This window comes from Cyclopterus lumpus, chromosome 17, assembly GCF_009769545.1.
Source record: "Cyclopterus lumpus isolate fCycLum1 chromosome 17, fCycLum1.pri, whole genome shotgun sequence".
Lineage (NCBI taxonomy): Eukaryota > Metazoa > Chordata > Actinopteri > Perciformes > Cyclopteridae > Cyclopterus > Cyclopterus lumpus.
This window is the reverse complement of record NC_046982.1, coordinates 12,566,672-12,581,341: the sequence shown is the minus strand read 5'-3', so window position 1 is coordinate 12,581,341 and position 14,670 is coordinate 12,566,672. Positions and strand designations below refer to the sequence as shown.

General features: G+C 44.0%; 1 protein-coding gene across 2 annotated transcripts in view; it reads left to right on the top strand.

Moving 5' to 3' along the window:
• Positions 1-247: 247 nt before the first annotated feature.
• The window catches only part of skila (SKI-like proto-oncogene a), a 30,047-nt gene continuing 15,624 nt past the window's right edge, over positions 248-14,670 (top strand). For both annotated transcript variants that reach the window (XM_034556439.1, XM_034556438.1), the window contains exon 1: positions 248-1,518. In XM_034556439.1, coding sequence (XP_034412330.1) covers positions 397-1,518 — 1,122 coding nt within the window. In that variant the 5' untranslated portion in view covers positions 248-396. The remainder of the gene's footprint in view (positions 1,519-14,670) is intronic.

Genomic DNA, 14,670 nt, shown 5'->3' with positions numbered 1-14,670 from the left:
ATGGTAATGGCCATTTGGTTTAGTGGGCAGCCATTGACCTCATCAGCCCCCAGCCGGGACAGCGGCATCAAACACTGAAACTCTATACGGAAATATCATGCTTCACAACAGATATTAATCAGATTGTTTTCAGTTTTGTTTATTCATCTCCAGGAAATGAATTAATGAGCTGCATTTTAAATACTGACCAAATAATTATTTCCCGGCCTCTTCTCTGTCTTCTAAATCCCAGTTTTTTCATACTCAGGAAGCGGATCAGAACAAAGAAAACATCAGTCATCATCATGCATGTTTCTCACTACCAGAAGATTTGTGTCATTTGAAAAGACTTGAATAGAAAAAAAGATTACAAGAACTCAGTCAGCAGACGAAACGACAATAACCAAGTGTTTAGACATGGCCAGCACCCAGACCAGTTTGAAAACCCCTTTCAAAGACTTGACCTCATTCAAGGGCAACATGAAACGGCTGTACAGAGAGCGACTGGAAGACGCGCCTATCAAGAAGCGAGTGATGGCGGAGATCAACCTGAAGCGTCGCAGCTTGGATTCCCTCCCCAAAACTCCAAAGGTGAAGAGGGAGCAGATCGATGATCTTTGCCACGACTCTGACATGGATGTGGAGGGCCGGGCTGAACTGCACATGGTGGGCTCTGCTAAAGCCCTGGACCTGAGCCCTGGGCTCAAACACACACTGGCCCAGTTCACCCTGAGCAGCCAGAGCTCACTCGGGGGCCCAGCTGCCTTTTCAGCCCGCACTGGCCATGAGTATTCCCCGACCGGTATGCCCCCCCTGTCCTCTCCTCCTGTTCTGGGAGGGGGCCCTCTGCTGGTTCCCTGTGACAGCTCTACTGAAATCACCCACTCGCTGCTGGAAGGAGAGTCTATCTCCTGCTTCGTTGTTGGGGGAGAGAAGCGGCTTTGCCTGCCTCAGGTGCTAAACTCTGTGCTCCGCGACTTCTCACTGCAGCAGATCAACACTGTGTGCGACGAGCTCTATGTCTACTGCTCACGTTGCGACGCTGAGCAGCTGCATATCCTCAAGGTGCTGGGCATTCTGCCGTTCAACGCACCTTCCTGTGGCCTCATTACACTGACGGATGCACAGAGGTTGTGCAACGCTCTGCTGCGTCCGGGGGCGGCATTGCCTGCAGACCCCAGCGGAAAGCTGTTGACCCAGGGCCTGCTGAAGGAGAGTGAAGCCAGTTTCCAGGTGGAGCACCAGTGTTTGGGGAAGTGCCAGGGTCTCTTTGTGCCCCAGTTCTACACCGAGCCTGAGGCTCCCTGCATCCAGTGCGTTGAGTGCCAGTTGCTCTATTCACCACAGAAGTTTGTCATGCATTCACACAAGTCACCCGATAAGAGGACCTGCCACTGGGGCTTTGACTCAGCCAAGTGGCCCTGCTACCTGCAGCTTGCCAGGAAGTACCAAGGCATGCCGGAGGAGCCCAAACTCCAGCAGCTCCTGGATGAGGTCAAAGAGAAGTTCCACTACCAGATCAAGAAGTCGCTAGACAAAGTGAGTGCACTTCTGAATGATTCCTGTGTCTTTGTTTGCTTGCATGCATCAACGTTTCATTCATTCATCATTCTCGTAAAGAAGCCAATTCAAAATGGTGACCAACATGGTGATGTGTATTCGGCAGGTTTGACTAGAATACTTTACAGCTGCTGTTTTCCTAAACCTGCGTTTACCTAGTATGTATTAAAGAGCTTGGGACAGGTGGTGACATCTGCTTGGCTAGGTCTGATCAGACAAGGTTAGGCCAGCTGGCCACAACTGAAGGGCACCTGGAGGTCACCGGGAATGTCACAGAACAAAAGGCCAATATAGGTGAATGAGAAAGAGCCTCTTTAATCCCCAAACTGTATGTTGACAGTTAATTGTTGGACCTTTTTATCTAACTGTAAAAGAAAGTTAACTGACATTAACTGTTAGCATATTCCTACACAATTTGAGAAAATGGAATCAATATTTAGTGCAAACCAAGACATTTTTGGCAGGTAAGACGTTGTATGGCTTCTGGTATAGACTTGTTTCATAAATCCTTATAAGAGTTGCTCATCAACAAAATACAGGTTCTTCTTGTCTAGAAATGTCTAGCCACGACTGCAGGACCGAAACTGAGACATCATTAGAGACTTGTTTACCTCCAGGCAAAACTAAAAGTGAACTAGCATTGCCAGTAGTTATAACTAAAAGCCCAAATACTACAGTCGTTCAAATAATTTGGACCGATGATTGATGATTTAGCAAATTCCTTTTTATTTTTGCTGTGTACAAATATATCACGTCAATGCAGTATCCAAGCCACAAGGGCAGCAAGCCTTTTGAAAAGTGAGCATTCAGGGGACAAACAAGCTCTAGATTGTTTCCTTGCCATTGATGAGTTTATGTCTCATGACCTCCATTTGACCACGGTGGACTGCCCTTTTTCTATTGTTTTGCGGGTTACGGGGGGTTGTGTTTTTGTCTTTCGCATTGTTTGTTCACATCCAAATCCTCTGGTTCAGATTGATTTTACTTGAAATACACCGGCTTTAACCTGCAAACACACATTTTGAACAGAAAGGGTCTGTACTACAACCCTTGCTGGCAATAGTTATTTTTGATAGTAGTGCAGCAGGTTATGTGAGTGTGGAGTAGAGCGATTGCAGTGTTTATTTATAGTGTGTGTACAGGTATAAGTAGGCACATGTCTGGAACACATGAGATTGGGAAATGCCTCGCTACTTTCTCTGTCTGGTTAACTTGGTGTCTGAATGTGCAGGAAATACCGTCTGCAGTCTCGTCTAGCGTCCTAACCACATTCCTGTCTCGCCTCTTCTTAATGGTCCTCCTCCTCTTCCTTTGCCTTGGTTTAAGGAAAACGTAGACATTCTTTTTCAAAGGCAGAGGTGTTTTAATACCACAGAGGAAACACACATGCACAAACAACAATGTACACTCACCACAGACACAACATATGCTCAAGTTGTATGATGAGTCCTACAATCCTTGGTGTGTGTTTAGTTTGTTTGCGACATTGCCAACCTCTGTGTGTAATGAGCTGTTAACTACTGGAGGCTAGTATGACCCATTTTGTCTCTCGCCGTCTCACACTTTGCTAGTCTCTTTGGAGTCTCACCACAATTTCAGGTGTCTTCTCAAATTGCTTTCCCTTTTCGTTGTTTCTTTATTTCTATTGCTGGGCGGTAGTGACTAGGTTTTATAAAATGTTGTTCGTTTTTTTTGTGGGTTGTCAAATTTAAAAGAGACTTCAGCTACATTTGTGCAGAGAAACACAAAGTCACAAATGGCCAAATTACTGGAAAGACAGTTAGTTGCCTGTGAGTTTACAAGCAGATCATTTTGGCATTAAAAGAGGATGCCACTCCAACACCACTCCTAAGCGGATGTACGGGTGTGCGAAAGGTCATTGGTCAGAGAACGAGGTGACCTGGCACTGTCCTACTTCAAGGCCGTCCACTCTGTTTTTGTGTGTGTGTATTTGTGCAATGAAAGTGTGTGTTTGACTGAACAGGAAGTGAGGCAGACGGACATGTCTCTCACCCTGAACATCCTCCAGACTCTCTGTGTCCAGCTGCCATTACTGCTGTGGCTGCGTGACTCATACTTTCCACATCCCAATAGATGTTAGTGGAAGTCCAGCCAGGCAGCTTATAGTCACACATGCTTTTTGGAAAGATGGCTCACCTCCGTCCGTGTTTGGTCTAACTCGGACTGCAGATTCTTTTCCCAATTACCCTTATTTACATACAAGTGTATATGTTCATATTTACAATGGGTTCATAGTTTTACTGGAGAGCTCTGGGACCTCTAGAAGAGAAGAGACACAAACAAGGGAGCCTTCTGGAAGTTTTTTTTTTACCTTCTCCAATGGCTACTGGTCCCATATCCTGTTAGGAGTATTTGGTTTGAGAAGGTGCAGTTCAAAACTCCAGGACTTGCTCTCTATAAATGGCGCTTTGTGCCTTTAGGCACTGCACCATGTCTACTGATCCCTGCTGTGTAAATAAAGTTTGCTAGACAGACGCCACCAACAGACAGCAACAAGGTGAGCCTTATCTCCAGAGTTACATTAGTATCTGATGGACAATGAGTTCATTTTGCCATCAGGGGATGTGATAGACATTGTACATCCCACAGAGACAAGATAATGTGTCATAATCTGTATTGGGTGATTTTTCATTTCTTTTTACCTCGCAAGACAGAAGGTAACAAATTCCTATTCATGATTATTATTTTGTTTATTTTGGCTGCTTGTTGACATGGCATGTCACCAGGCAAGCAGTGTATTACAAAACATCTGAGAGACAAAATCCCTTGGTATAAGGTCAAGTTATATTTTAAGATGCAAAGATACACAAAAAGCATTTTACGGTCAAAAAGTGTAAAATTTTGTGTGGTTCACTTGGAAAAAAACATACAACTGTTGATCCGCGATTAGTATGGATCCCCCCTCGTGGTTTGGCACGCATGTGAACCGCGGATTAATTACAGAGTTTAACGATTTTACATTGTAAACAAGCAATCTTTGTCTAAATTGACCACAAGAGCCTGAACGCATCATAATGTAACTGAACGGAACTTTTGTATTGTATTTGTATACATTGTATTTATAAATTAAAAAAATATAATACATAAAATATATATATATATATTATATTTATAAATAAATACAATATATTAAATATATATATATATTAATATATTATACATTGTATTTTTTAAAAATATATATATTTTTAAATATTTTATTTAATTATAGGAGGAGAACAAACGTGTCTGATGGTTTACAGACTTCAGAGCAGTTGAAATATTTGGGATGATGGCAAAAAAGGAGCCTTGTCAACCCGCTGTATAATCAAACAACAATATGGATCAACAATGATCGGCAATTAGTATCGGCAGCAAAAATAGCCTGTTCAGGGATCTCTAAAAGTTATATTTGACCTCCTTTTTTATAATTGCTTTCTTTTGTTCTGATCCGATTTGTGACTGGTCCGTGACACGATCCGAATCGCTATATGATCCTTTGCACCACTAATAAATATCAATGTAATGAATTGTTTGAATAATGGTAAACAATAGCAGTTATCAGTATCGATATAGATGACTCTCTATTTATAGCTCTAAAATAAAAAATATTCCTCCCTAGCGAGCATAACCCCAGAGGAACATGGTGTTATAGCTGTATGTTGCTTACTAGCCTCCGCCTTGATTGTGGCGTTGTGCTGGCCCAGAGTCGAGTCAGAAGTGTCAGATGGAGAGAACAGTCTTCCTCTGTCTGTCTCGCTGGCCGGGCTGACACAGTGGCTGCGGCACAGACGGCGGACAGCTGCATCTTTCTGGCTTCCTCTATTTGCTATTTGGAAATGAGTGACTTCATTACCGCAGACCAGTGCAGCTGCACTCTGTGGCTGTCTCCTGGTCTGTCTGCTATGTCTGCTTGTCACTCATTCTCTTGGGCTGTATCTAATTGGATTTTGGCGGGTATGCCAATCGCACACTGTGCTGCCTTTGCTATCTCTTTCTTCTTCCTCTCCCACTATCATGATGTCAATCTTTCATCTGGCTTCTTCTGTCCTCACCCATCTTGACTTATGGCCTTCACTCTGCCATCTGTTGCTCACCATCATCCCTTTTCTTCTAACCAAACAATTCTGCTGTTGCCCACATGTGTCTGTAGACAGCCAATACCCCCTGGGCCCCAATCAGCGAACAGTAACAATATAAGCAGCTAAATGACCCGATAAGTAAATCGATACATAAGCAATAAGACCACTTGTGTGCATCTGCGAGGCGGGTGAGAGGAAAGCCAGTGGCTATTGATCAGTTCTCCGACCTTGATGGATGTGGCGAGTTGTTGGGTGAATCGGACACTGAATATAGGAGACGATGGACCAAGAGGGAGGCAAGAGAAAACAAAAGAAGAGTGAAATGAGAATACTCTGTAAGAAGGGCCGCAGCTGGTGTTGCATAAGTTCCTGTCTAGGTTTTGACATGTGGATCAGTTTCCTGAGTTAACCTCATCTCTGCTTCTGCTGCCGCTTGCCTCAATTTTTGCAACTCAGACATGCGGCCAGACAGCGTCACTTAGACACATAAAGGGTATCTGTTGTCAGAAAACACACCACCCCTGGTCGAAGGCACTTGAGCAACTGAGGTAAGGGTGGAGAAGAGAAGTATGAAACTAAGTAGATGATAGGGTAAGGCCAAGAGGGGTAGGTCTGGCTGTTGTTTGTCACAACTTGCTCTACTCTTTGGTCGTCTTCCATTAAACAAGCTGTGTCCACAGCCATTAGGTTGTTACAGGGAGCCTAAGCTCTCCAAGACCTGAGCTGAACCACAAATGTAGCCTGTAACAGCCCTCTTGGTTGGCCAATGCCGTGCTAGCTAGCATGCATTTCCCTCAGCTAACACTCTCCTTTGCCCCCCACCCTACCACAAGACACCCATACACATATTTCTATGTCTGTTTGTGCATTTTCCAAAGAACAACTATCCACTTATACTGATTACACAGTAGCTTCTTTGAATGCCGGCCCAGAGTAACATACAGTCTATCATGCCTGTATGTAGTTTGGAGTGGGAGGCTGTCCTTGTTCCCTGTACACAACAGGCTGGGCCTTGGCCAGTATTTGCTGCCTGTTGTAAAGGGCTAAATGGGGCCCCGCAAGGTAGGAGGGGCTGAGCCGAGGGGCCTCTGGTATGTCATCATCAGGTCAGTGCCAGTATCACAGCTCCATAACAGCATTGTAGCTCACTGGAGGAATGCCAAAGTCATTACTTCTCAGGCTTTTTCTTAAATAGATAAAAATCTAATCAAGTTGCTCACAAACCCCAGTTCACCACCTGAATGTATTGTGCACCAATTCACAGCGTATCTTCTGCACTACATCCCCACATTTAAAGATTTACCATTCGTTGACTGCTCCTGCTTGTTATGTTTGACTGTTTCCTCGGCTTGGACACATTTCCCACCTCCCCAAAAGAAAAAGAAGATAATGTGCTACTGTATAACAGCAGAGATAGGACAGTCCAGATACAGTGGAGCCTCTGCCACGTCTGCCAACACTCTCAGAGACTAAACAAGCTGACTAAGACCCTCCCACCCAAATGTCCTCTGGGCTTTAAACTGAGTCTTGGGAGTGACAGCCTGTTTGCATGTTCACTATTCTATGGCTCTGCCCCCCAGGGTGTCGGACCAGTTTGTTGCCTCTTAGGAAAATGAGAGCGAGAACAAGTGAAAGCGAAGGGACTATAATGGGCTACGAGTTCAAACAAGATTTGAGGAAGGGGCTTGGATCGTAACATGTCTGACTAGCTTGCCTGGGTTGTTTTGCATTAGACCGGAATAATGAGGAGTCTTGGTATTAATCAATGTGTTGATGAAAAGATTAACAGTCCACTGTCTGGTCTCCCTGGGAGACAGTCAGACTAGCAGGTTGTGTGTGTGTTGGGGGCAGGGAGTCGGAGGCGAGGGAAGTATACTGTAAAAGGGTTATGGGAGACTGCCAGCCTGTGCGTGATGTGTGCAAGCAGAGAGATTGTGTTTGCATTTGAAAGGCTTTTCTGTGCCGCCTTCCCAGTGGGAACGGTGATTAATGAAGATGTAAATGAAGAGACCCAGAGGCGGAGCTTACCATAGCAGCACCATATACACAGAAGACACTCACACACTATATAGGCACTTAGAGTAACTCTTTCGTATTTTCTCCCACAGCCCGAGTCTCCCAGACTTGGGAGATAAACACTGGATATCAAAGGCGTGTCACGAGTCCTGCTGGGCTGCCATCCGGCACATCCACAACACATTAAGCCTACCACTACACTGATCAATAATGCATAATGTTGCGAACACAGAGAAATCAGGGGAAAGAAGTCTGTCTGTACTATTAAAGTAAACCTTTCCATGTTGCCAGTAATTTATTTGCATGTTTGGTAATGGCTCCAAAATTGTTTCCATATGGAAGTGATTCTGCTTTGTTGCTGGTATAGGTGTCCATGTTTTTTTTGTCCAACGACCCCCACATGTGTAATTACACAACAACAATGACAACCAAGTTAAGTGCTGCTGTGGCTCATGCTAGTTTTGACCTTCAGCCTACGCTCCAGATGAAAGCAGATAGCAAAGCAAACCACTGTGAGATGCGAACTTGCCCAGCTTGGATAGGTGATTACTTGCCCTGTGAGTCCTCTATTTTGCAGCCTACCCTTTGCTCCACTAACATCAAACGCCCTCCAACTGTTTATTTTCCTTCCACTGCTTGCAGCCTCTATACTCTGTAAATCCTTATCTCACCAGGGGCCAAACAGATGTTGCTCAAGGCAAGGCTGTAAAGTTAGCACCTGAGAAACTGACTGCATTAGTTAAGTGATATTTTGTGGTTTGCCTAGTCTTCAATCTCTTTCTGACTCTACCTTGACAAATCTTGATGTGTTTATCTCACCACTATTCCCATCTGCAGTGATGCCGCTCATGGGAATCATCTGTCTCCCTGATATTTCTAATAACAGTCTTCTTTGCCTCATACCCCTCAGGGGTCTATACCAGCTCATTTAGATCCAGTAAATAGCAGACTGTTTCCCTCTGGATCCTCAACAGCCCCACTGCACCCCTTTACAGCGTAAACTAAGTAGTAGACGATCCTCAAGGTCGTTGACCGCCAGATGCAATTAATTACCTAACTGCTTTCATAAAACGTATTTTGTTTATCTTTATTTGAGTATACTTTGGCTATGGAAACCTAATTAAGGATTGCGTGTGGTGAGTCTGAGTGCTCTTGAATGCAAGCTAGCTACTAGTGCTTCTTAATTGTCCCCAAGCAACAGAGCGGTGTCTGCTTGTGTGTGCGACTCTTGCCGAACATGTGGCACTGATTCTCGCTCTTTGCATGTCCAGTTCTTTTTCTGGCTTCACTGTTGCTCGTATTAAAACAGCCTTGCTGCTGGGGCTTTCTATTGCCCTTGACTGTATCCTTTGAAGAGTGAGGCATTCATTGCCTTGTCGTTTACAGTCTTGCTACATTTTAACTAGTTCCGATGACTAGTGCACTTCGTTATGCCAGACATTTTCTTTGTCATCACTAAGAAAATGTACCGGCTGAGACGCATCCTGATCCCTGATGAGGCCATATGTACAGTAGTTCTTCAAAAGACTGACTCATGTTGCTGCAAACAAATCTAGCCCGCAGCCAAATTTATGGTACGATTTGGCATGGTTGCCTTTTTTTGTCGGCTTATTTGGCAGACAAGGAGGCAGCCTTATTTCTGTAAAAAACATTAGAATAAAAGTTACTTGTCAAATCTTGAATCCAAAACTGTTTGTGTCATCAGAGGTGAATGACCCTGATGTATCCATATGATGACACCTACTAGAGAGTTGACACACAAATAGACACCGTGACACCGCTGCATGGGATGCTGTGCAGATGACACAGTCCACGATTAAAGGAAGTCAACGGGTCAAACACAGCTAGAAACACAGCCAGCTACACACACAACCACCATCAGCAACTTCCTCTCGTCACCACGCCAACCCTATCCTGCAGAGTGAGTCACAATGCTCCATCAGTGCTGCGGTCTGTTCTCCGCTCATCAGCGTCACTGTGGAGCCAGGACAAAGATTTATTGCTGTCCCGGTCTCTCACACAGTCTGTTTGATCTACGCCCAGGTGTGTTCACTTAGAGCTCTGACTCAACCGTAAGGACTTTTACCAAACCCAACTGTGCTTATTTGGGGAGGTTGTCAAGCGTGCCGCAGACGGTGACTCTTTGAGGAGGAAGTCTGATGATCAAGTTTGTGTGTAGACTGTAGGTTCACCCGTCATGTGTTGGTGCATTAATATCAGTATGGGCAGGATGGAAATAAATACTCTTCTCTAGCCAAATGCTGGTTGATTTCTGGGTTCAAGTTCTTCTTTAAATAATTACATTTTTCAGCCCACAAGCTATCCTGAAAGTAGAGAGAATGGCCTTTGGAGACTTGATTTGACAACTTGATCTTGTGACGTAAAGAAAGAGTCATGGTAGCTTATGGCTTTGCATTACGGTAGCTGTGTGTGTTTGTGTGAGAGACGGGCGAGCCCGAGGGTCCAGGACAGCAAAGCCAAGCTGCCTATGTAGAGACCGGCAGTACAGGCTTCAAACAAGCTCCTCTATGTAATATGGATGAGACCGGAGCTCCCTGCAGAACAGTCAGAGGACCCAGGGCCTGTTTGGATTTAACTGTCTCTCTTTCCATGTGCGTGTGATTGACTTGACCCTGCAGGGTGTTTTGTCCAGGTGGATCTCCCCCTTCGTCTGGCTGTCACTACTATATCCAAAGTCAGCCACCTTACGCTTGCATTCTATTTCTTTAACCGTCCCTTCCTCTTTCTCCACACCACCCCCCTTTGGCCTCATTGCAGACAGCGATGACCAACCAAGCATTGACATTTACTGCAGTATTCCACATTACAGCAGAGCAGCCTCCTGTGCTGAGGAAGAAGTAAACAAACCCCCGATCAATACTTGGCAGCATTCAAGGGCCAGTAAAGTAGTGTTTTAGTCTGGGCCAACTCCAGCTCCTGCATTTAAATATTTAAACACTTGCTTATTTAACCGTATTGCCTGTGAGTTGTTTATAGCGATATAGCACAATAATTACAAGAAAAGACGTATATTTCTACCTTTTTACCAAGAGACAGTAGCTCATTATAATGTCTGATTGCTTTAAGACTATTACATTCGTAGACACTTAAAATGGCAATCAGTCCACATTATGAGGAGTTTCTTGTTGCTTGGTGACGTATGGTACAGTTGGTTACTGAATAGCTGTAAGAAGTAGGCGTCTGCATGTATTTTGAGGCATTTTAGTTAATGTTGTATTATGTTTTGCAAAGAGAGAGGTTTCGACAGTGTCTCCATTTTGTGTTTCTCTCTGTAGTGATAACAGTGCATTGCTGGCTAGCTGGCAGCCTCTCTCGGCTTTCAGTCTGCTTAGCAACGCTCGTCCTCTCTGCAGCTCTCTCACTCCCCACTGTCTCCAAGCACTCCGGGTTGTTTCATCCATCCGAATAGTAATCTGAGTTCCCTCATAGAAAACCAGGCAGCAGATTTCTGTTTTTGGTGGGGCGTTGGGTTGTGTGTTTCTCTCCCTAATTGCAAATATTAACTAGTAACCTACCTTCAAAAAGCATCCCAAGGCAGCAAGCTTCTTGGGAGACTTTCTCTTTCTTTATTAGAGATGGTGGCACGCACGCACGCACGCACGCACGCACGCACGCACGCACGCACAGGTCCAGATGAATCTCAAATGATAAGTACAGACATCTACAGACAAGACAAGAGCCCACTGGCCTCATTCTCAGTCGATGTGTCCTCCTGGTAGAATGAAGAGTGTCTTGCTTGTGTGCGTATGTGTCTATGACAGTTGTACTTGCAGTAAACTACGTCATCCTCCTACACGACTGTGTGATGGAGCAATTGTTTGATCGGTCTGTTTACGTATGTGCCTCCGTGTGTATATGCATATTTCTCCTGGCTTGGTTGACTCACATAGGTGAGCCCCGACAGCTCTGGTAGTAAACACTGTGGGGGGCACTGGGGAAAGAAATTGGAGAACGCACACGCGCACACACACACACACACACACTGAGCCGCTGCTGGAGACAGTAAGCTGCGCATGCATATAGATAGAATGCTCTCTTGCGCATGAATGATTTTTAAATGCCCTTCACCGACTCAAACACATTTCCTTATGCATAAGTATGTGTGTAGATGAACATCAGTGGCCATATTTTATAGAGGCTTGTAATGATTTATGGCAAACCTAATGATATTAATTGAGAGTGTGTGTGTGTGTGTGGTAGATAAATATATTTTCAGAGTCACCGTGCCGTACCTTACATTTCAGATAACTCTCTCAACCTTCATGCTGTATGTCTTTGACAAGGCTGAATCATATTTGCTTCCTCATAAAGCTGCGTGATGGCTGAAATGATCTGATGCTTTGTCTATTCATGACTATTAATCACATAACTAAAGGTTGATGATTTGGTGAGTGACATAATTGTGTTTGTCTTTTTTCCTCTGATGCAATGTCTAGATGCATGTAAGTAATGTCATTTTTACTCGGGCTGCAAACAATTTATCTATTTTATGTTATTGATAATATCATTTTCAAATTTTCTTCTGATGTTACCAGAGTTGAAAGTGTTAAACTTGCTTATTTTGTCTGACCAGTGATGAGGTATTTCTACTTGATAAATGACTTAAATGATTAATGATCCAAGTTTCTACAGATTAGTTTTCTGTCGTCCAGCTAATCGATCACCACTGATCATCTTAGTTGCAATAACGGCAACGAGATGCATAATATAACTCAATCATGGACCGATATTACCATTTCAAAATCAGGTTAGACCACTGCGTAAAAGTAACTTGCCTGGGACAAATGTGAAATTATTTGTATAGCATTTTCTTTTTTACGGCTGAAACAATTAGTCTATTAATTGATCATAACATTTGTCTGCAATGATCTTGTTAAATTTAATAATAATTTCAGTCATTTGTTCTTAAAATTTCCAACATTTCATCAGTTCCAGCATCTCAAATGTTGACATTTGATGCTTTCTGTGTCTTTTATGATAGTATGTTGAATATTTGCCCCCGCCCCATTTTCTGACATTTCACAGACCACACAATTAATTGATTTATCCAGAAAATAGTTACATATAAATCATTAAAATATATTTCTTTCTTTTCTTTTCTTTCACTACATAAATAGATACTGGGTCATAGATACTGTCTGTGTGTTTGACGTGGGGGTTACCTTGGCCTGCCTAGTGTATTCCAGTCAGACAATTTGTCCATTCGTGAGGTAATGTTATTACAACCCTCCTCATGTATTGCTGTGAATATAGACTGGAAGCCGCCTCCTGGGACTTGATTGTGAAACATGAGAAACGGAGGAGGGAGAGAAAAGATGGGGGGGAGGAAGATGAATAGAAAAATTGATCGAAAGAGCCTAAATAGACTTTTTTAAGTGAAAGACCATCGAGAAATACTGTTGCTTGTTTCCAAATTTAACTCCTGGCTATGGTAAATCAGTAGGTGGACAGTTCTTCTATTAAGGGGAGATTCCTCACAATCCCGTTCATAACTTTATTTTTCCCATAGACTCCCATTCACTGTTTGTTCATTTGGGTCCCTTTTGGCTCTGGTGTGTTACGTCTGTGTAGTGTGGATTGTAAAATGGCTGACTGTAGCTGTGGGGAAGGAGCTCAAAATGTTGGGAGGGGAAGGGCTGTGTGTTTGACGTGCGTGTGATGACTGTCTAGACTGTGTGTGTGTGTGTGTGTGTGCTTGTCTGGCTGATGCTTATCAGCGTGCTTGTCTGGCTCTGTTCTTTGTGTTTGGAAAGAGGGAGGAACAGGTGGGTGTCTGGGGGGAAGGCACAAACAGACACAAAGTCACATGGTGTCTCCTCATCTGTCTTGGCAGTCTGCCTGTTCTTTTTTTTCTTTCCTGTTTTCCTCTGCCACCTGTTTGTCTAACCGTCCACCTGTCAGACCTGTCCTCATCTGTGCGCTGTACCGTTGTTAATACCGCTTTATTTCTGCAAAGCTAAAGTGAAAGAACAATAACGTTACCTTCTCAGCACAGTCAGAGATACAGTTATTGTGTTTCTTTGAGCACCAGGTGAGGGGTCAAACCCTTTAAACACTGAGCAGAAGACATGAAAATACTATACTTGACTTCTCTACCATTACAACTGAGACATTCGTAGAAGATAACTCGTTATGCAGACTAAAAAAAGAGTACATTCTTTTAAATGCCCCACTTGGCTGCCTGGTTCCCTTGTGGGCTCTTATTGATTTGGCTGCTGAAACAAAGTGTGGCTCCCAGGCCGTGGATAAATAGCTTATTGGATTAAGACTTCCGGGGGTGTTGGGGGGACTGCCAGAGCCCCGGTCTCCAGTAGAACGCATGGAAATAACTAGTCTCCAAAGGCACAGAGGCACCTTTTTTATTTTATACATTATATCCCTGTTACAAGCAAAAGTATACACACTATGTAGAATAATGTTTGGGGAAACGTTGAGGATGAAGAGAAGTTAGATGAGTTTAAAGAGAAGGCATGAATGAGTTTTCTGCAACACACATTCAGGCAGGCAAGATGCTTCAATATCTTGTTGTGGCTTGGCTTTGACCAGGAAGTACATGCATCTTCGTATCTGTTGCTTGATCTTTGACACAGTCGACGACTGCAGCAGAACAGGATGTGGTCTAGAAACAGACAGGGCGTGACTGACTGTCTGTGTGTGTTTCTCCTTTCCTCTCTCACTGTCTGAGAACGAATGAAAAGGCACCCAAATAAAGGCGGTTTACTTCCTCCTGAAAAAAGGAGAATGAGCTGCATTATTCTGTCTTCCTCGGTCGCCTGCCGCTATCCCTCACCTTCTCCCCCTCCCCTCCTTCTGAATGCCAGGCTCATGAATGGGTCAGACGGGAGGAGGAGGATGGGTGGCAGAGTTTTGTTTTGTGAACCCCTCTTGTTTCTGTCCCATGAGCAAGGTTGTGGTGCTCGCCTCGGGTTTGTTTCAGTTTTTAAACACGACCAGTAATGGCTGCCAATTCAACAGATGTGCAGACAATCGGGCCCAACAGTGTTTATGTTTT